The 20448-nt window shown below is 37.9% G+C and overlaps 2 protein-coding genes across 5 annotated transcripts in view; both read right to left on the reverse strand.

Annotated features, from left to right (window-relative positions):
• The window catches only part of TERB1 (telomere repeat binding bouquet formation protein 1), a 29271-nt gene extending 24671 nt beyond the window's left edge, over positions 1-4600 (reverse strand). Inside the window, exons 1-5 of the mRNA XM_043599417.1 lie at positions 4494-4600; positions 4181-4309; positions 1417-1548; positions 301-361; positions 97-212 (exon numbers count right to left, since the gene is read on the reverse strand). Of these exons, the coding sequence (XP_043455352.1) occupies positions 97-212; positions 301-361; positions 1417-1548; positions 4181-4309; positions 4494-4557 (502 nt within the window). The 5' untranslated portion in view covers positions 4558-4600. The remainder of the gene's footprint in view (positions 1-96; positions 213-300; positions 362-1416; positions 1549-4180; positions 4310-4493) is intronic.
• A 12500-nt stretch (positions 4601-17100) lies between these two features.
• NAE1 (NEDD8 activating enzyme E1 subunit 1) overlaps positions 17101-20448 on the reverse strand; it is a 32518-nt gene continuing 29170 nt past the window's right edge. For all 4 annotated transcript variants that reach the window (XM_043599421.1, XM_043599420.1, XM_043599419.1 and 1 more), the window contains 3 exons: positions 19938-20052; positions 19808-19857; positions 17101-17340 (listed from right to left, as the gene is read on the reverse strand). In XM_043599421.1, coding sequence (XP_043455356.1) covers positions 17231-17340; positions 19808-19857; positions 19938-20052 — 275 coding nt within the window. In that variant the 3' untranslated portion in view covers positions 17101-17230. The remainder of the gene's footprint in view (positions 17341-19807; positions 19858-19937; positions 20053-20448) is intronic.

The raw sequence follows: 20448 nt of genomic DNA on the forward strand, positions 1-20448 counted from the left end.
AAAGAAGACAAAGTCACTTGTGTTTTAATATATTTGGAAAACATCAATTCATTTGTTTTTATTTTATTTTAATATTTAAATATTTGAGATAATTACCATTTTGAGGATTGTTGACACAGACACATAAAGTACTACACACTGAAGACCATAACTGATAACTCTGGAAAACATTTTTATCTGACAAATTCAACTCATATTTTGAAAGAACTGTCCTATTTGGTTAAAAAAAAAAAGAAGCAAATTAATACAAATGAGTTAAAGTCTTAAGTAGTGAATAACAAGAAATTTATATTTGCTTACCTGAACAACTGTGTCAGAACTGTGATACAACCTGTTTCTCTCACAAGTGTCTGTCCAGTCCCTTAAAAAAACAGCCATATTAGCACACAAATATGACTTTTGCTTATAAACAATTTTGTAGAGGGGCGCCTGGGTGGCTCAGTCGGTTAAGCGTCCGACTTCGGCTCAGGTCATGATCTCATGGTCCGTGACTTCGAGCCTCGCGTCGGGCTCTGTGCTGACAGCTCAGAGCCTGGAGCCTGTTTCAGATTCTGTGTCTCCCTCTCTCTGACCCTCCCCTGCTCATGCTCTGTCTCTCTCTGTCTCAAAAATAAATAAATGTTAAAAAAAAAATTAAAAAAAAATTTTTGTAGAAATGAAAAACATTTAAGTAATATTTCTAATAAATAACTTTTAATCACTTTAAAGTGTACTAAGTATAACAGAGAATTACAGTAGATAAAAATCTGTAATCACAATTATTATGGAAAATACATTACCTATGCTTATAGAATGACAGCATTCAAATTTCCTCCAAAAAAGAAACAAAATTTTAGCCACAAGCTACATGAAATTTTAGGCCATTGTTGGCTGATATAGTAAACACTGTAACTAAATGGCTAATTCAGTGGAAAATCAAACTAATCATCAAATGTCTCTCTTTTACTTTTAAAGCTGTTCTTTTTTTAATGTTATTTAAGTAACACAAATCACTTTACTATTTATTAAAATTAATAAATATCAAACAATATATGCTATTCTCTTTTCTTTAAAGCTAGTAGTTCTCAGGGGCACCTGGGTGGTTCAGTCAGTTGAGTATCTGACTTTGGCTCAGGTCATGATTTCTCAGTCCGTGAGTTCAGGCCCCGTGTCGGGTTCTGTGCTGACAGCTCAGAGCCCAGAGCCTGCTTTGGATTTTGTCTTCTTCTCTCTCTGCCCTTCCCCTGCTCACACTCTGTTCTTTCTGTCTCTTAAAAATAAATAAACGTTAAAAAAATTAAAAATAAATAAATAAATAAATAAAGCTGGTAGTTCTCGGAAGTTAGTGAGATTTTTTAAAAGACACTGATATAAAAGGAACAACTATTTCAATTTATTATTTTTAAATGTTTCTGCAACATACAAGAATGTACTTACTATTATTTGAAACCAGCACCAATATGACATAGACAGACATTCTTTTCAAATTTGTGTTTGAATCATTATTAGATAAGAACCAAGTTAAGTCTTCAAACAATTCTGAAGTGCACAAAGTCTGCTGACAGTAAACTGAAAAATAAAAAAAATATAATTTCAATTTCTATGCATTAGCACAAGTTTTAAAGTATGCTAAACAAAATATAAAGTTGCCGACTGGGTGGCTCGGCCAGTTGAGCGTCTGACTTCAGCTCAGGTCGTGATCTCACAGCTCATGCGTTTGAGCCCTGTGTCGGGCTCTGTGCTGAGAGCTCAGAGCCTGGAGCCTGCTTCAGATTCTGTGTCTCCCTCTCTCTCCTCCCCTAACCCACTCACATTCTGTCTCTGTCTCTCGCAAAAATAAATAAATCTTTTTTTTTTTAATTAAAAAAAAATTTTTTTTTTAATGTTTATTTATTTTTGAGACAGAGAGAGACAGAGCACGAACGGGGGAGGGTCAGAGAGAGAGGGAGACATAGAATCTGAAGCAGGCTCCAGGCTCTGAGCTGTCAGCACAGAGCCCAACGCGGGGCTCGAACTCACGGACCGTGAGATCATGACCTGAGCTGAAGTCGGACTCCCAACCGACTGAGCCACCCAGGCGCCCCAAAATAAATAAATCATTAAAAAAAATTTTTTTTTAAAGGCAATATCTTAATCAGAAGTATACTTGATTGAGGTGCTACAACATGTGCACAATCCCTTAGAATTTCTAATAAAAACCTAACTAAAAAAAAATTAAAACATAAAAAAAAATTTAAGATGAGTAAGTAACAAAACATAGCAAGAGAAAACTTTTAGAAAATTCATAAACCTGCTTTAGAAAATAGAGACAAATGATACTTGTGCTATTAAGGACTTTCTAAAAATAAAAATATCTTTCCAAAAAGCAAACATGATACCTGACAGTAGGTGTGTGTGTATGTGTATGTGTGTGTGTGTGTGTGTGTGCGTTATAATAATGCAATAAACAGAACTTTCAAAAAATAATTTGAGGGGTGCCTGGGTGGCTCAGTCAGTTAAGCATCCGACTTTGGCTCAGGTCATGAACTCATGGTTCGTGGGTTTGAGTCCCGTGTTGGGCTCTGTGCTGACAGTGTGGTGCCTGGAGCCTGCCTCAGATTCTGAGTCTCCCTCTCTCTCTTCCCTCCCCCACTCATGCTCTCTCTCAAAAATAAATAAACATTAAAAAAATTTTGTTTGAATAATAATTTGAGGGGGCACCTGGCTGGCTCAGTCTGAAGAGCATGTGATCCTTGATCTTGGGGTTGTGAGTTTGAGGGTGTCTAAATTATTAAAAAAATAAACTTAAAAAAAAAAAATCTTGGGGCGCCTGGGTGGCGCAGTCGGTTAAGTGTCCGACTTCAGCCAGGTCACGATCTCGTGGTCCGTGAATTCGAGCCCCGCATCAGGCTCTGGGCTGATGGCTCGGAGCCTGGAGCCTGTTTCCGATTCTGTGTCTCCCTCTCTCTCTGCCCCTCCCCCGTTCATGCTCTGTCTCTCTCTGTCCCAAAAATAAATAAAAACGTTGAAAAAAATTTTCAAAAAAAAATAAAATCTTTAAAAAGGTAATAATTTGAACACAGAGGTATAATTAGTATTTGATCCAGTATTTAGAACCAGCTATTGGACATTCTCTCAAAGGCAAAGACAATGCCTTATTTATCCCAATGACTAGCACATAGCTTGGTTCTTACCAAATGATGAAGAAATATTTAATGGATGAAAATTTAAGGATAGAAAGTTGTTTGACAAACTAAAACTTTAGATTCAACTTCATCTTGGCTATACTACAGAAAAATGTTTTGACCAACATGAATTTCTATACCCAGAGTATATTTTTCTGTACACAAGATGTTGTAGATTATCTTCGTCTTTTGATTCAAGTACTTAGATATATAATGAACTTAATAGAAAAATCAAAGATACATATATGCATATGCAAATTCATGAAGTACAAATAGTAGCTTAAATCAATGTGAAAAAGATCTGTTTTTAACGTTTATTTATTTTTGAGAGAGAGACAGACAGAGCATGAGTGGGGGAGGGGCAGAGAGAGAGAAAGAGAGAGAGAAACAATCTGAAGCAGTCTCCAGGATCTGAGCTGTCAGCGCAGAGCCCGACATGGGGCTTGAACTCATGAACCGCGAGATCATGACCTGAGCTAAAGTCAGACACTTAACCGACTGAGCCACTCAGATACCCCGAAGTTTCTTTATTTAAAGAGAGACAGAGTGGGGCGCCTGGGTGGCGCAGTCGGTTAAGCGTCCGACTTCAGCCAGGTCACGATCTCGCGGTCCGCGAGTTCGAGCCCCGCGTCGGGCTCTGGGCTGATGGCTCAGAGCCTGGAGCCTGTTTCCGATTCTGTGTCTCCCTCTCTCTCTGCCCCTCCCCCGTTCATGCTCTGTCTCTCTCTGTCCCAAAAATAAATAAACGTTGAAAAATAAAATTAAAAAAAAAAAAATAAAGAGAGACAGAGAGAAAGAATGCATGTGGGGGAGGGGACAGAGAGAGGGAGAGACAGAGAATCCCAAGGAGACTCCACACTGTCAGTGCAGAGCCCAATGCAGGGCTCAAACTCAGGAACTAGGAGATCATGACCTGAGCCAAAGTTGGGTGCTTAACCAACTGAACCACCCAGGCACCCCTAAAATTACTTTTTAGTAGTCTGTTAAAATATAACACGATGCTTGAAGGATAACGAAAAAAAGTTTTCATATTTTACCATTTTGTTCTGCAACAGCTCCTAATGTATATAAGGCTGCTTCTTTTACCATGCTATGTTCACTTGACTTTGCAAGATTTCTTACAAACATCAAACCACCAATTTCTCGAAAGTAAACACCTGCATTACCTACAAGATGTGCAGACAAAACAGAACATAAATGATACTATGATTCTTTTAAGGAGAAAATAAATCACATGAATATAGTAACATAACAAGTAGAGTGAGTTGAAGAAAAAGAGCTATGCATATTTCATATTTCAAAATACTAAAGAACTACAATCACAGATAAAAATTCACTATCACATCTTACTGTTTTGTTGACAAATTGAATGAATAGTGACCAAAGCTTCTTTTTGTGAAAAAGGGTTGTCCATTTGATACTTCAGACACTCCAATAGTAAGTTCAGATCAGTCTTCATTTCTAAAGAACAAAAATTTCACTTTTCTAAACCAAGTGTTATCTTTCAAAAACTAACCATTTAAATTTCACTTTTTAAATTTCACTTTTTAAATACATATATTTATCATGTCTGTTTTCAAGATAATGAGTACATATTCCTTTTATAATCTATCCAACAGTAAAGATAAAAAAAAAAAAAAGAAAGAAAGTTGTTGCTTAAATAAAAGAACTTGAAATGAACTTCTTGTAATTATTTGATTTTCCCCTCACATGAAATATAAGAATAGAAAATCCATGGGGTGCTAGGGTGGCTCAGTCAGTTAAGCATCCAACTTCAGCTCAGGTTGTGATCTTGCAGTTTGTGAGTTCAAGCCCCACGTCAGGCTCTGTGCTGACAGCTCAGAGCCCAGAGCCTGCTCCGGATTCTGTGTCTCCCTCTCTCTCTCTCTCTCAAAAACAAATAAAACATTAAAAAAAATTTTTTGAAGAACAGAAAATCCAAATGCAGTATTATTCTCTTTAAATAAAGCTACACTGGTTTAAATATCTGCCATTTAGAAATAAAGTGAATGAAAATGAAAATACAACATATTAGAATTTGTGGGATGCTACCAACAGTATTTGAGAGGAAATTTACAACACTAAATGTTTATATTATAAAAGAAGAAAGGTCTCAAATTAATGACCTCAGCTTCAACCTTAAGAAACTATAAAAACAGTAAATTAAACCCAAAGTAAGTAGAAGGAAGGTAATAAAGATCAAAGCTAAAATCAATGATACTGAAAGCAGGAAAACAATACAACTGGTTTTTGAGAAGATCAATAAAACTGCTAAACCTCTAGACAAACTGATCAGGAGAAAGGAGCAAAGACACAAACTACAAATATCAGAATGAGAGATAAGGCACCATCATAGATTCTATAAATATTCAAAAGATAATGTTATGTGCAACTTCATATCTATAGATTCAATGGCTGAATGGTGAAGTGGGCAAGTGAAATTAACAAATTGCTTTGAAGATACAAATTATCTCACCCAAGAAGAAACAGACAACCTAAATAGTACTACATCTATAAAAGAAATTGAAATCGTAGTTTAAAAACCTTCCTGTGAAGAAACCTCCAAGTTCAGATGGCTTCATTTGTAAATTCTCCCAAATGTTTAAGGAAGAAGTAATATCAACTCTACACAAACTTTCCCCAAAAGTTTGGAGAGAAGGAACACTTCCCAACTTGCTCTATGAGGTTAGCCTTATCCTTATACCGAAACCAAAGCCATTAGAAAGGAAAAAAAAGAAAACTACAGACCAATATCCTTCATGAATATTCATGTAAAAAGTCTAAACAATTTTAGCAAACCGAATCTAACAACATATTAAATAATAATACATCATGAACAAGTGGGTTTATCGTAAGAATGCATAGTTGGTTAAGATTTGAAAAATCAATTGATGTAATGTGATAAACTAACATGGAAAGCCATATGATCACCTCAATAGATGCAGAAAAACCATTTGATAAAATCCAACATTCATTTCTAGTTCAAAAAATTTTCAGCAAACTTGGAATAGAAGAAAAACTCCTCAACCTGAAAAAGTATATCCACAAAAACAAAACAAAACAAAAGCCCTATAGTAAACATAATACTTAATAGAGAAAGACTGAATTCTTTCTCTCTGAGATCAGGAATAAGACAGAGATGTTTAACATTATACTGGGGAGTGTATCATTCTATTTAGCATTCCTCTTAATATTGTACTAGAGAACCTAGCCAGTGCCATCAAGTGAGAAAGAAATAAAATGCATTCAAATTGGTAAGAAGGTAGTAAAACTAACTGCCTTCATGTGCAACATGATCTTCTATATAGATAACCTGATGGAATCTACAAAAAAGCTACTAGACTAATAATGGAGTATAGTAGGATTTCAGAATATCCATTTAACATACAGAAATCAATTATATTTCTATGTCCCTGCGGTAAAGTAATTGGAAATTGGTGTTGAAAAACAATGCCATTTATAATAGTATCAAAAATATGAAATAATTAGAGATATACCTAACAAAAGATATAAATAACATGTATAATAAAACCTCAAAAATATTGCTGAGAATTATTAAACAAGACTGAAATAAAGGGAGTGAAACACCTTTTTCATGGACTGGAGGACTAAATATTAAGATGTCAATTCCCCCAAATTGATTTATAGATTCAATTTAATCCCAACAGACTTTTTAAAAATATGAATTGACAAGATGAACCCAAAATTCATATGGAAATGCAAGGGACCTATTAGCCAAACAATTCTGAAAAAGAAGAATAAAGCTTGAAGACTAAAACTATCTGATTTCAAGACTTCTTATAAAGCTACAGTAATCAAAAGAGTATAGTATTGCATTAGCATACACAAATAGATCAATAAACTAGAATGCAGTCCAAAAATAAACTCATGCATATATGAATAGCTGATTTTTTACAAAGGCACAAATGCAATGCAGAGAAGAAAGGATAGCCTTTCCAACAAATGATGCTATAACAAACAGATATCTGTATTCAAAAACGTAACAAACCAAACTTGAATCAAACCATATACAAAAAGAAACTCAAAAGGGATTCAGATGAAATGTAAAATCTGGAACTATAAAACTTTTAAAAGATAACACAGGAGAAAAACTTTGCTACTTGGGCTTACATGAAAATTTCCTAGACACAGGGGCTCCTGGGTGGCGCAGTCGGTTAAGCGTCCGACTTCAGCCAGGTCACGATCTCATGGTCCGTGAGTTCGAGCCCCGCGTCAGGCTCTGGGCTGATGGCTCAGAGCCTGGAGCCTGCTTCCGATTCTGTGTCTCCCTCTCTCTCTGCCCCTCCCCCGTTCATGCTCTGTCTCTCTCTGTCCCAAAAATAAATAAACGTTGAAAAAAAAAATTAAAAAAAAAAAAGAAAATTTCTTAGACACAGTATTATTAATACAATCTGTAGAAAAATAATGAATAAATTGTATTTCATCAAAATTTAAAACTTCATTCTCTTAGCAGTATTTTCCTTTTAAAAAAAATTAATATATTTATTTCTGGGGGAGAGAGAGAGAGAGAGAGAGAGACAGAGCACAAGCAGGGGAGGGGCAGACAGAAAGGAGAACACAGAAACTGAAGCAGGTTCCAGGCTCCGAGCTGTCAGCACAGAGCCCAAAGCAGGGCTCAAGGATACAATATTTGGCAAGGATGCAAAAGAAGTGGAACTCTCATATATTGCTGGTGGATACATAAAATGGTACAGCCACTTTGAAAGTTCAGCAGTTTCATAAATTGTTAAACATACACCTACTATTTGATCCAGCCATTTCACTCCTAAGAATTTACCCAAAAGGAAAGCAGGTTATGTGTCCATACAAAGACTTGTACACAAATGTTCATGGCAGCATTGTATGTAATAACCAAAAACTGAAAACAACTGAAATGTCCATCAACAGATGAATGGATAAACAAATGACCATAAAATGGAATACTACTTAGCAATAAAAAGGAATTAACTATTGATATACACAACAACATGGATGAATCTCAAAATAATTACGCTGAGGGAAAGAAACCACACACAAAGAATATGTACTGTATTATTCCATGTACTGAAAAAAAAAATAAACTACTTTATAGTAACAGAAGGCAGATCAGTGGTCATTTGGGGAAAGTGGGTCAAGGAAGGGACGAAAAGAAGTATTATAAAGGTGCATGAGGCTATATTCCCTATCCTGATTGTTGCTACTGTTTGCATGGATATGTGTGTGTGTGTGTGTGTGTGAGACTTATCAAAATATAAACTTGAAATATTTATTTGCAACTAAAAATGAAAGATAATCATTTTCCCATAAAATTTTTTACCATACCCTTTAAACAATTTCTTCTCTTGGTTTTAAGGATTTTAAGTTGTATGTAGATTTTGACATAATGCTTGAATTAACATTTAAAGTTCTCAAAGATAGGGGCACCTGGGTGGCTCAAGTTGGTTAAGTGTCCAACTTTGGCTCAGGTCACGATCTCACGGTTCATGGGTTCAAGCCCCGGGTCGGGCTCTGTGCTGACAGCTCAGAACCTAGAGCCTGCTTCAGATTCTGTGTCTCCCTCTCTCTTTGCCCCTCCCCCGCTCATGCTCGCTCACGTGCTCTCTAAGTAAAATAAAAACATTAAATAAAATTTTAATAGAAAAATTTTTTTCAAAAAAAAAATAAAGCTTTCAAAGATAAAGAATGAAGACAGGACATTAAAGTACAGAGGAACACACTAAAAGAAACTTAGATTTATTGTCAATATTTAGTCTTCCTCTTAAAGGAAATTCAACTGACAATTTGGTTTAATGAAATAATTCATGACCCAATTTGTTAGTGAAAAACCATAATACAAAGGTTATCACTAAGTTGTCTTGAAGCAACAGCAATCATTTATTGATCTTATTCTACATTAATAGAAACTGTAAAAAGGTTAGCTTGCCTGTATGGGTTATCAATAAACCTCTCATCAGCAACAACATGCCAAACAGGATTTTTGATGGAACATAGTGATTTTCAATTCTAGGCACAACTGAAGAAAAAAAGACACTTCTTTATGTATTCCTCTATTCTCTCCTATACTCCCCTCTCATATTTTGATACTTTCTATTATAATCCCTCCCTTCCCAAAGCACCTAATGACATCTACAACTCAAGTTTTATCTTACCCAGGCTATGAAACCTAGTTTCTTCAATAATTCCTGAAGAAAATAAACAAAAACTCAAGAATATACAATACAAAAGCACAAGCAATAAAAGAAAACTGGATAAATTGGACTTAAAATTGAAATTTTTTGAGCTTCAAAAGGTATCATTAAGAATGTGAAAAGATAATTCACATATAAGGAAGGGAAGAATATACCTATAAATAAGGTATCTGATAAGGGGCTTGTGTTCATAACATATAAAGAACTCTAAAACCTCAATAATAAAAAGATAATCCAATTAAAAAGCAAAGAATGGACATTTCTCCAAAAAAGATACACAAATGGTCAATTAAGTATATGAAAAGATGCTCAACAGCATTAGTCATTAAGGAAATACAAACCAGAACCACAATTAGAAACCACTTCACATCCACTAGGATGGCTACAATCGAAAAGACAGATTATGTCAAGTGTTGACCAAGGATCTGAAGAAATTGGGGCCCTTATACATTGCTGCAGGAATATAAAATGGTACAGCCACCTTGGCAAAAAGTCTGACAATTCTTCAAAAGGCTAAACATAAATTTACCATAGACTCAGCAATTCTACTACCAAATATATACCCAAGAGAAATGAAAACCTATGGCACACAAAAACTTACACATGAACATTCATAGCAGCATTACTTGTAACTGCCAAACAGTGGAAACCCAAATTTCCACCAACTCTTAAATGGATAAACAAAATATGATATATCCATTCAATGAAATATTATTTGGCAATAAAAAGGAATGAAGATACTGGTACAACTTGAATAATTCTTGAAAATATTACACTAAGGGGCGCCTGGGTGGCTCAGTTGGTTAAGCATCCCCCACCAATGTTTACAGCAGCATTATCAACAATAGCTATCAAACTATGGAGAGAGCCCAAATGTTTATCAACTGATAAATGGATAAAAAAGATGTGGCATATATATAATGGAACATTACTTAACCATCAAAAAAAAAAAAGAAATCTTGTCATGTGTAACAACTTGGATGGAGCTAGACAGAATGTATTATGCTAAGTAAAATAAATCAATCAGAGAAAGACAAATATATGATTCCACTCATATGTGGAATTTAAAAAGCAAAACAGATGAACATATGAGGGAGGGAGGAGAAGAAAGGGAAACACACCACAAGAGACTTAACGATAGAGAACTGAGGGTTGATGGAGGGAGTTGCATAGGAGATGGGCTAGATGCGTGATGAGAATTAAGTGGGGCACTTGTGATGAGTAATGGGTATTGTATGTAAGTAATGAATCACTGAATTCTACTTCTGAAACCAATACTGCACTGCATATTAACTAACTAAAATAGGGGTGCCTGGGTGGTTCAGTAGGTTAAGTGTCCAACTTCGGCTCAGGTCATGATCTCATGGTTCATAGGTTCGAGCCCCATGTCAGGCTCTGTGCTAACAGCTCAGACTGGAGCCCGCTTCGGATTTTGTGTATTCCTCTCTCTCTGCCCCTCTTCCACTTGTGCTCACTCTCTCTAAATTAAACATTAAAAAAAGTTAATTAACTAGGGGTGCCTGGGTGGTTCAGTCGGTTAAGCATTCAACTTCGGCTCAGATTATGATCTCACAGTTTGAGTTTGAGTCCCACGTCGGGCTCTGTGCTGACAGCTGAGAGCCTGGAACCTGCTTTGGATTCTGTGTCTCCTCTCTCTGCCCTCCCCTGCTCATGCTCTGTCTCTCAATAATAAATAAAAGTTTAAAAATATTTTTTAAAAATTTAATTAACTAAAATATAAAAAATTAAAAAAAAATACATAAATGTTTTGGGATGCCTGGGTGGCTCAGTCAGTTAAGCATCTGACTTCAGCTCAGGTCATGATCTCACAGTTTGTGAGTTCAAGCCCGTGTTGGGCTCTGTGCTGACAGCTCAGAGCCCTGGAGCCAGCTTCTGATTCTGTGTCTCCCTTTCTCTCTCTACTCCTTCACCTTTCACGCTCTATCTCTCTTTCTCTTTCAAAAATAAACAAACGTTAAAAAAAAAAGAAAAGTTTTTCTCAGTCTTTTTTTGAGGGCCCTCTTCCTCAGCCAAATCCTTATGTGATGGTGTGCATTAAGGAACACCATTCCCCATCCTTTTCTTTTTTAATATTTAACATTTCTGATTAACCTCCTCCATGTCCATGGATTTAATTTCCATCTTTCAAAGGACAACTCTAAAATCTATACCTCCATGCATACTGTCATGGTGGTTCTCTCAGATTCCCAGTATTCTTGTCTATGTCTCTATTAAAATGGCTATCAGGGGCGCCTGGGTGGCGCAGTCGGTTAAGCGTCCGACTTCAGCCAGGTCACGATCTCGCGGTCCGTGGGTTCGTGCCCCACCTCGGGCTCTGGGCTGATGGCTCGGAGCCTGGAGCCTGTTTCTGATTCTGTGTCTCCCTCTCTCTCTGCCCCTCCCCCGTTCATGCTCTGTCTCTCTCTGTCCCAAAAATAAATTTAAAAAGTTGAAAAAATAAATAAATAAAATGGCTATCATATGGTATTCTAATTATCAGCATGCCTTTTCCCATCAGAATGTCAGTGTCCTGAAATCAGTGTGACATGCAGGGTAGATGCACAATAAATATGCATGTAAATTGTTGAATGATTCTTTCATTTCCTGGATCCTGTGAGATAATCTGCAATATATCCTACAAATAGATTATAAAATTAATTCCAGATATATAATCCATTAATTTCTCACCTTGTATCTTCTTTGTGTCTTCACTTTCCATGCTTGTCTGTATTCTTTTTCCTTATATTTCATCTATAAAATAAAGATATTTTCTCAATTTAAATCAATGTTTGAGAATTCCAGAATTATAAATGCAAAAGTGTAGGGAAAAAACAATTTTCCTGAAGACAGAAGAGCAGGGACTGAATCTACAACTTATTAAATATGTGATACTGGGTGTGCTTAAGTTCCCTAAGGCTCAGTTTCCTCTTCTGTAAAATAGGAAATCCCTACTTCATAAAGTTGTTACAAGAATTAAATTTGAAAAATACATAAATGCATATGGCATTCTTAAGTATTACAGGCCTTCAACATAGTTTATTAAGTAAATATACACATTTGGTTGACTGAATCTAAATGACCCTCTTGTGGTTCTTCTTCCTTATTTTCTTTTCTTTCCTGTAAATTTTCATCCCATCATTTCTGATTGGTCACTCCATGAATTGGAAATTTAAAACACACACACACACACACACACACACACACACACTTTAGAACTGCATTTCTCTACACAAGCTAAGCTTAATACTAAAATTTTGTTTTTCAACAATCCATGGTTTTTTTTTAAATTTTTTTTCAATATATGAAATTTATTGTCAAATTGGTTTCCATACAACACCCAGTGCTCACCCCAAAAGGTGCCCTCCTCAATACCCATCACCCACCCTCCTCTCCCTCCCACCCCCCATCAACCCTCAGTTTGTTCTCAGAATCCATGGTTTTTTCAACATAGTATTCCACTATTAAGCTAAAATCCTTGTTTATATACCACTTGTTAGAATTTTTAAAATAACTGGGAACCCTGATATGGCATTTCACATGCTAAACTGACTTTTTAGAAAAACTATCAGAGTCCAATTAACTTCTTAAAGCAATGAATCAGGACTCACAGAACTCTAGAATTCTTTTTTATTCCAACACTACATGATTAAAAGGAGACAGCTACTGGGGCACCTGGGTGGCTCAGTTGGTTGAGCACCCAACTTTGGCTCAGGTCATGATTTCACAGTCAGTGAATATGAATCCCAAGTCCGGCTCTGTGCTGACAGCTCAGAGCCTGGAGCCTGCTTCAGATTGTGTCTCCTTCTCTCTCTCTCTGCCCCTCCCCAACTCATGCTCTCTTTCTGTCTCTCACAAATAAACGTTAAAAAAAAAAACAAACTAGGGGCGCCTGGGTGGCTCAGTCAGTTAAGCGGCCGACTTCAGCTCAGGTCATGATCTTGCGGTCGGTGAGTTCGAGTCCCGCGTCAGGCTCTGTGCTGACAGCTCAGAGCCTGGAGCCTGTTTCGGATTCTGTGTCTCCCTCTCTCTGACCCTCCCCCCTTCATGCTCTGTCTCTCTCTGTCTCAAAAATAAATAAACGTTAAAAAAAAAAATTTTTTTTAAAGAAAATGTAGATTTAAAAAACAACAACAAAAAACTAAAAATAAGAGATAGCTACTTATCCTTTCTATTTTTTTCTCACTCTCAAAATGAAAATAAAATTCCCAAATAAAAAAATTAATAGTAAATGTGAGAATCTTTTATAAAATAATATATAAATGTATACCAGGTTTGCCATTTTTTTAAACCTAAATATTCCATTAAAAGAAGGATGCTTGGGTACATTATAGTATATTCACAGGATACTGTTACAAGAATACTGATGTTTACTTGAAATGTTTAATAACAAGGAAAAATGCTTATGTTACAATTAATCAACAATGGCAAGACTCAAGCTTTTATCTACAGCATGATCCCAGTTATGCAGAGGAAATCATAAAATAAAACTACATGGAAAACAACATGTTAACACTTGTTTTTTTTTTTTTTTAATTTAAATTTTTTTTTTTTCAACGTTTTATTTAGTTTTGAGACAGAGAGAGACAGAGCATGAATGGGGGAGGGGCACAGAGAAAGGGAGACACAGAATCGGAAACAGGCTCCAGGCTCTGAGCCATCAGCCCAGAGCCTGACGGGGGGCTCGAACTCACGGACCGCGAGATCGTGACCTGGCTGAAGTCGGACGCTTAACCGACTGCGCCACCCAGGCGCCCCAGTTAACACTTGTTTTAAGCTGGTGGTTCTATGGTGTCTTATCCCACTTTTTTCTATTTTTCACAATTTTTATAATAATAAAAGCTTCTAACATTCAAGTCCTATAATAGGCCAGGCTATGTTCTGTAAACCTTACAAATATTATCCTTCTAGTTTTTACAACAACCCTAAGAGGGAGTTATAAAGATGAAGACTGACAAGGAGAGCATAAACAATTTGCCCAAACAAACAGCTAGTGAGTGCCAGAGCTGGAATGAGCACCAAGAAAATCTGAGGCCATGCCCTACACTCTTATCGTCTACTACACCTTCTTCCATATGTAAACATGCATTACCTTTGAGAAAATGGGTTAGGATTTGGAATAGGAAGAGTAAATTAAAAAAAAAAAAAAAACTTAAAAAAATGGACTATGGACTACATGTATCACATGTGGAGGTTTTTTTGCTTTGTGAAGGAGTATAAGGACTATTTCTTTAGTTTTAATTAGTCAACCTATTCTGCCTTTAAATATAATTTTATTTTTACAAAGCTTTAAAACTAAATGTATTGAAATTGAAACTGACAGAACACATTACCTTCTATTCCCCTTTGTCTTTCTTATACTGTTTTCTAATAAATGACACAATAAAATGGAACTTTCCAGGGGCTCCTGGGTGGCTCAGTTGGTTAAGCATCTCACTTCAGTCATGATCTCATGGCTCATGAGTTCGAGACCCACATTGAGGCCTGTGCTGACAGCTTGGAGCCTGGAGCCTGCTTCAGATTCTGTGTCTACCTCTCTCTCTCTCTCTCCCCGTTCCCTGCTCGTGCTCTGTCTCTCTCTCTCTCAAAAAAAAAAAATTAAAGTTTTCCAAGTACCTAGTAGCATTAATACAAGTCATTTATTTACTAGCTAAGTGCTTAGAAACATCAACAGCAAAGGGCAAGTTATAACTTTCAAGGGATAATTATAAAACTATATTTTAAATTACAAAATATAGACTATTCCCCAAAACAAAAGCATCTGTTCAATAAAACAGTGTTTTCAGTAATTTAGTGAAGATGCAAATTGTGAGAAGCAAGATTGCAAAATTATTTGCTGTATTCTCACAAGGGGAAAAAAAGGATTTTTCCAGGTAACAGAAGAAACTATTCCATTTACAGGTTTAACTCAATGTACTCCCCAAAACAGTGCTGTTAAATTCAAATTTAAGCAAGAAAACTAGCTGAACGTTACTCTTTTACTTGGCATAGAAAATGTTAACATGAAAAGCTTTTTTGAAATTTAAGTACTACCCCAAAATATCAGAACGATAAATGAAATCTTTCTGTATAAGGCTGGCAGGCTGAAAATCCCACCACTAAATGCCATCACTAAGTTCTTGACAGTGGATGCCCAGCTTGGACTCACGCACAGTGGAAATTTTCCTGAAACTAGGGGAAACAAGGGGAAAAGGGCCAATAGGCAAAAAATTTGCTGTTACAGTTTAGCTTGAGAAATAAGAGGTGCAGAAAACAAGCTGAGTGAGGGTACGAGGAGCTCGCTCTGCATTCACATTCCCAGACTCAGTAGACTGGAGCAGCCGTTCGTTATGCATTAAAACTCATCACCTCTTCCCAGTTGGCACAGTAAGGCGATGCCCGATCTTTCCAAGTAGGGAAGGCTACCCCCACCCCCTTTTCCCAGTTTGCACTCATTAACACCAAGGCCTGGCTCACCTAAAGAGCTGGGAGAACTCCTTTCGAAGAGCAGAGGTCTTCCCCAGGCTCGTGTTAGGCCAGGACTCTGCAACTCCTGCCAGGGACCGGGTACCGGTTAAGGGCGTGAGTCCCGCCCCGCCACCCACGACTCCTGAGCAGCGGGCGCGCCGCTCAAGTGCTGTGGCCCACGCGGTCCGGCCCACGGTCTGAGAAAGAGCCTCACCAGTGGTTCCCACCCCTCCGATACACCAGAATCATCTGGCGAGAGGCCTGTGGATTCTCAAGTACAATCAGGGTCGGAAACTGCCGGGCTCCAGAGGCCTGACCAAATGGTACGTGGCAATTCTCTTTTTCCCATGAGCTCCTGTGGGGGCTGCGGCCGGGGTCGGCCGCTTCCTGAGGAAGGCCCCTTCCGGCCAGTTCAATCCCCTCAACGGGTTAGAAAGGGAATAGGGAGGCATCCCTCATCCCAGCCGCTGTGAGGGCCGACCGGGGCCTACTGGCTGCAGTCTACCTTCCACAGGAGACCACTGACAGAGTCCGGGGCGGGGGCAGGGCAGGGCCCGCACGCGCGGGGAGTGGAAGCCGTGACCTTTACCGTCAAGTCGCGGCGTGTCGTTTCCGTGCTTCCTTCCTCTAAGCCCGCCTACAAACAAGCCGCTCCACTCCGTTTCCCGCCCAGCAGGCCAGGCATACTTCCGCTGGGCGGAACTGGGACTTCCGGCCGCTCTCGCCTGCCCACACGCGGTGTCTCCCCACAGACAGACGCTCCCCAAAGTCCCCAGGGCGGGTCGTGGGTAGCAAGAGTACGAATACAGTGTCCACGAGTGGTGGAAAGTCACAACGTGGAGGGGAAATCTTCTGAGCTCATCGCTCCGGGTTTTTAGGGCTTTTCTTTGCTCAGAGGGGCTTTTGCCACAAGGAGTTAGGAGAGCCGGCTCCAGGTCCATGAGACCAGGTCAGAGACTGTGGCAGCAGGGCACAGCATGGGTTAAGGGGCCCTCCGAGCCCCAAGCCTGGCCCTCAGTCCTCTCTCCCAATCTTCTTGTCTTTGTTTTCTGATAAAACTATACATCTGAAATATTTGCCTTTTCTGGTAGTCATGGTTGGAAGATGTCCTTTGCTAAAATCTACACATGGGATAAATTCATTATTAAATTAAGACTGTAACAAAAAATACACTTAAAGCTGTTTCTAATGAAACACAAGAGATTTTTATAAGTAACTAATTAGCAAGCCAGAAATAATGAACTCAATTAGAAATGGGTAACTTTTATTCTCCCAGAAAATGACTGCTTCCTTTCCCCTCCCCCACAGAGAACAAGACAACATTATTACAAATGAGAACAATGTTTATTAAGGAAACAATTTAACACTTCTCCCTCAGCAGAATTTTACAGACTAGAGCACAACCTGAAGGCCATTACAGTTTAAATCACTGACACACGACATGGGGTGCTTATTCTACAACTGGAAAGTTGCTGAAGTTTGTGACATGCCACTATAGATGTAAGTATTATTAAAAATTACAAACTGTTTGGTGATTATTTTGATAACCTCCTGAGCAGCAGCTCCTGCAAGGAAAAAGGAGAAGAGCAAATCTTTGAAAAAGGTAAATTTCAAGTTATATAAAAATATTCAATTACGTAAAGAAAACCTTTCTGTTCCAAAAAGAAAGGTGTTTAAAAATAAGCCAAACAGGAGCGCCTGGGTGGCTCAGTCGGTTAAGCGACCGACTTCGGCTCAGGTCATGATCTCGCGGTCTGTGGGTTCATGCCCTGCGTCGGGCTCTGTGCTGACAGCTCAGAGCCTGGAGCCTGTTTCAGATTCTGTGTCTCCCTCTTCCTCTGACCCTCCCCTGTTCATGCTCTCTCTCTCTCTGTCTCAAAAATAAATAAATGTTAAAAAAAAAATTAAAAAATAAGCCAAAACAAAGCTTACTAAGTCACATCAAAATCAAGGACTACAATTTTTTATAAGTATGTTATTAAAGGAAATAAAAATCTGTCCTATACATTCACACGTTGGGATATTATGCCACAGATTAAAAGAATGAATTTTTTTAATTGTGGTGGCAAGATATACTACGTAAAAAAGTCAAAACAGTAGTATGGTTGATTGTACTTTTTAAAAAAATACATATAGACAGAAAAGATTCTCAAAGACCACCCAGACCACCCTTCTGTTGCATTTGAATTTTACCTTGTGCATATTTTACTTTTATAATAAAACAGGGGTAAAGGTATATTTGTTCTAAATACATCTATAATTTGGAAACGATCCACATTAAATACTGCCAGGTTGCCATATTATACTCAGTAATAGACTTATATAGTAGTCAGTTTTGAGCAATTACTCAAAGAAAACAACAGAAAAAACAAAAAACTACCAACAAAAAAATTCTTCATCTTTTATAATATTCACATTCATTGATTCAATAAAATATGAGACTCTATTACATACCAAATCCTCTTCTAGGCGCTAGGAATAAAGAACAAAAGACAAAAACCCTTGCCTTCATGGATCTTACTTTTAACTAGTAAGGGAAAGATAATTTGCAAATTAGTAAAATGTATACAAATGTATAGAAATGACCCTAAAGACTAAGGAGAAAAAGCAAGGAAGAGGGATACATATGAGTGGAAGAACAGGGACTCAGTTTTAAATTGAGGAGTCAGGAATGGCCTCATGCGACGAAAGTAACATTTAAACAAAGACCTGAAAGAAGTGAGGGAATATAATGGTGTTGTGCAGAATACAAAACACACATGTTAGGGACTGAATGTCCTCAAAATTCATGTTAAACCTGTAATACCCAATGTGATAATATTTGGAGGTGAAGAGGATACTGGAGGTCTTTGGGAAGTAAACAGGGTTAGATGAGGTCATGGGCTGGGGTCCTCACAAAGGGTTTAGTGCCCATATAAGAAGAGACCCCCAAGAGCTGTGTCCCATCTGTCCTCTCCCCTCCCTGCACAAAAAGGTTATGGCACACAGCAAGATGATAGCCGCCTACAAGCCCTGGACAGGCTTCCTAGAAACCAACCGTGCTGGCCCTGACCTTGGACTTCCAGCTTCCAAAGTTTTTTGTTTTTTGTTTTAAAGTTTATTTATTTCTTTTGAGAGAGAGACAGAGAGAGCAAGTGGACGAAGGGCAGGGAGAGAGGAAGAGAAAGAACCCCTACCAGGCTCCTTGCTGTCAGCACAGAGCCTGATGCAGGGCTTGAACCCACAAACTGTAAGATCATGACTGGAGCCAAAACCAAGAGTCAGACACTTAACTGACTGAGCCACCCAGGCACTCTTCAACTTCCAAAGTTTTTATGAAAGAGTGGTAATTTTCATTTAAAAAGTATTTATTTATTTGAGAGAGAGAGAGAGAGAGAGAGATAAAGTGGGGAAGGGGCAGGGAAAGAGAGAATCCCAAGCCGACTCCACTCTGTCAGCTCAGAGCCCGATGCAGGGCTCAAACCCACAAATCGTGAGATCATGACCTGAGCCAAAACCAAGAGCTGCTTAACCAACTGAACCACCCATGTGCCCCAGAGATGGTAATTTTCAGTTGGGCCTTGAAGAACAGGAAGATTTTAGACATGCCAGAAATAAGGAGATTTAAGGCAAATGGCCCTGAAAGTTAAGGATTGAAGGAACAGGAAATCAAAGGCATGTCTGGGGGAAAAGGAAGTCACTTGAAAAAACCAAGGGCAGAAAGGCTGAGTGGAATCAGAACACAGTGTATTTTTAATGTTAAATAAGGGACTCTGGACTTGTTTTCTGAAGACCATTGTAGTATGTATGTGTTTACTGGCAGGGCAGAAGGTTAATTGAGAGACATGATCAGAGCTATGCTTTAGAAAAATTAATGACTCTTCACTTTAAGATGGACAGCGGTGGGAGAGATGCAAAGCAGAAAGACCAGTGAAATAAACTAAACAGAACATCCTGCTTCACTGACTTCCCTAGTTAAAATAGCTATAAAAACAAAGTTCATTACTGTACTGTGTAACCACAGATGCCAGTCTTCTCATCTGTGGAACTCACCTCCTAAGAACGCAGCAATGGTGTGTGGCTCAGCAGCTCCGTATCGGCAACTACAGAAAAGGATGGAGACGTGAACTTAGATTAGCCTTAGGACAGGTATTATCTCTCATATGCCTTAAAAAATACTCACAATTCATGGACATAATCATCTTTCACCATTACAGATAATCCATATTCCTGAAGGAAGCCAGTGAGACAAGACTTCAGCTTTCCTATATCTTCTTCAACCTGGTAGTTAGATACCCCTACAAATACATAATGTAAATCAATTTTCATTAAAGTAAATATGCAATTCAAAACCAATGGCTCTTTTTAAAATCCAGTTTGAGGTGTTCTAATCAATATAGTAAGGTATGAAACTGAAGAACAAAAATAACAGAAAGCATGAGACCAATATTTACTATCACAAAGCTGTAACAATCAAAGAAACCATCTAAAACCTATTAAAAATTCAAGTTAGGCAAATCTGCTTTGTTTACTGCTCTATATCCAGTATCTAGAAGAGTATCCAGCACATAGTTGGTGTCCAAGAATTATTTGATGGAAGAATTGAATGAATAAGTAATGTCTTATTTACACACTTTATAAAAAATTAGGGTGTTTAAAAAATATTATGGTGTTTATTATCCATTTCCAGGAAA

Source organism: Prionailurus bengalensis, chromosome E2 (genome assembly GCF_016509475.1).
Source record: "Prionailurus bengalensis isolate Pbe53 chromosome E2, Fcat_Pben_1.1_paternal_pri, whole genome shotgun sequence".
Lineage (NCBI taxonomy): Eukaryota > Metazoa > Chordata > Mammalia > Carnivora > Felidae > Prionailurus > Prionailurus bengalensis.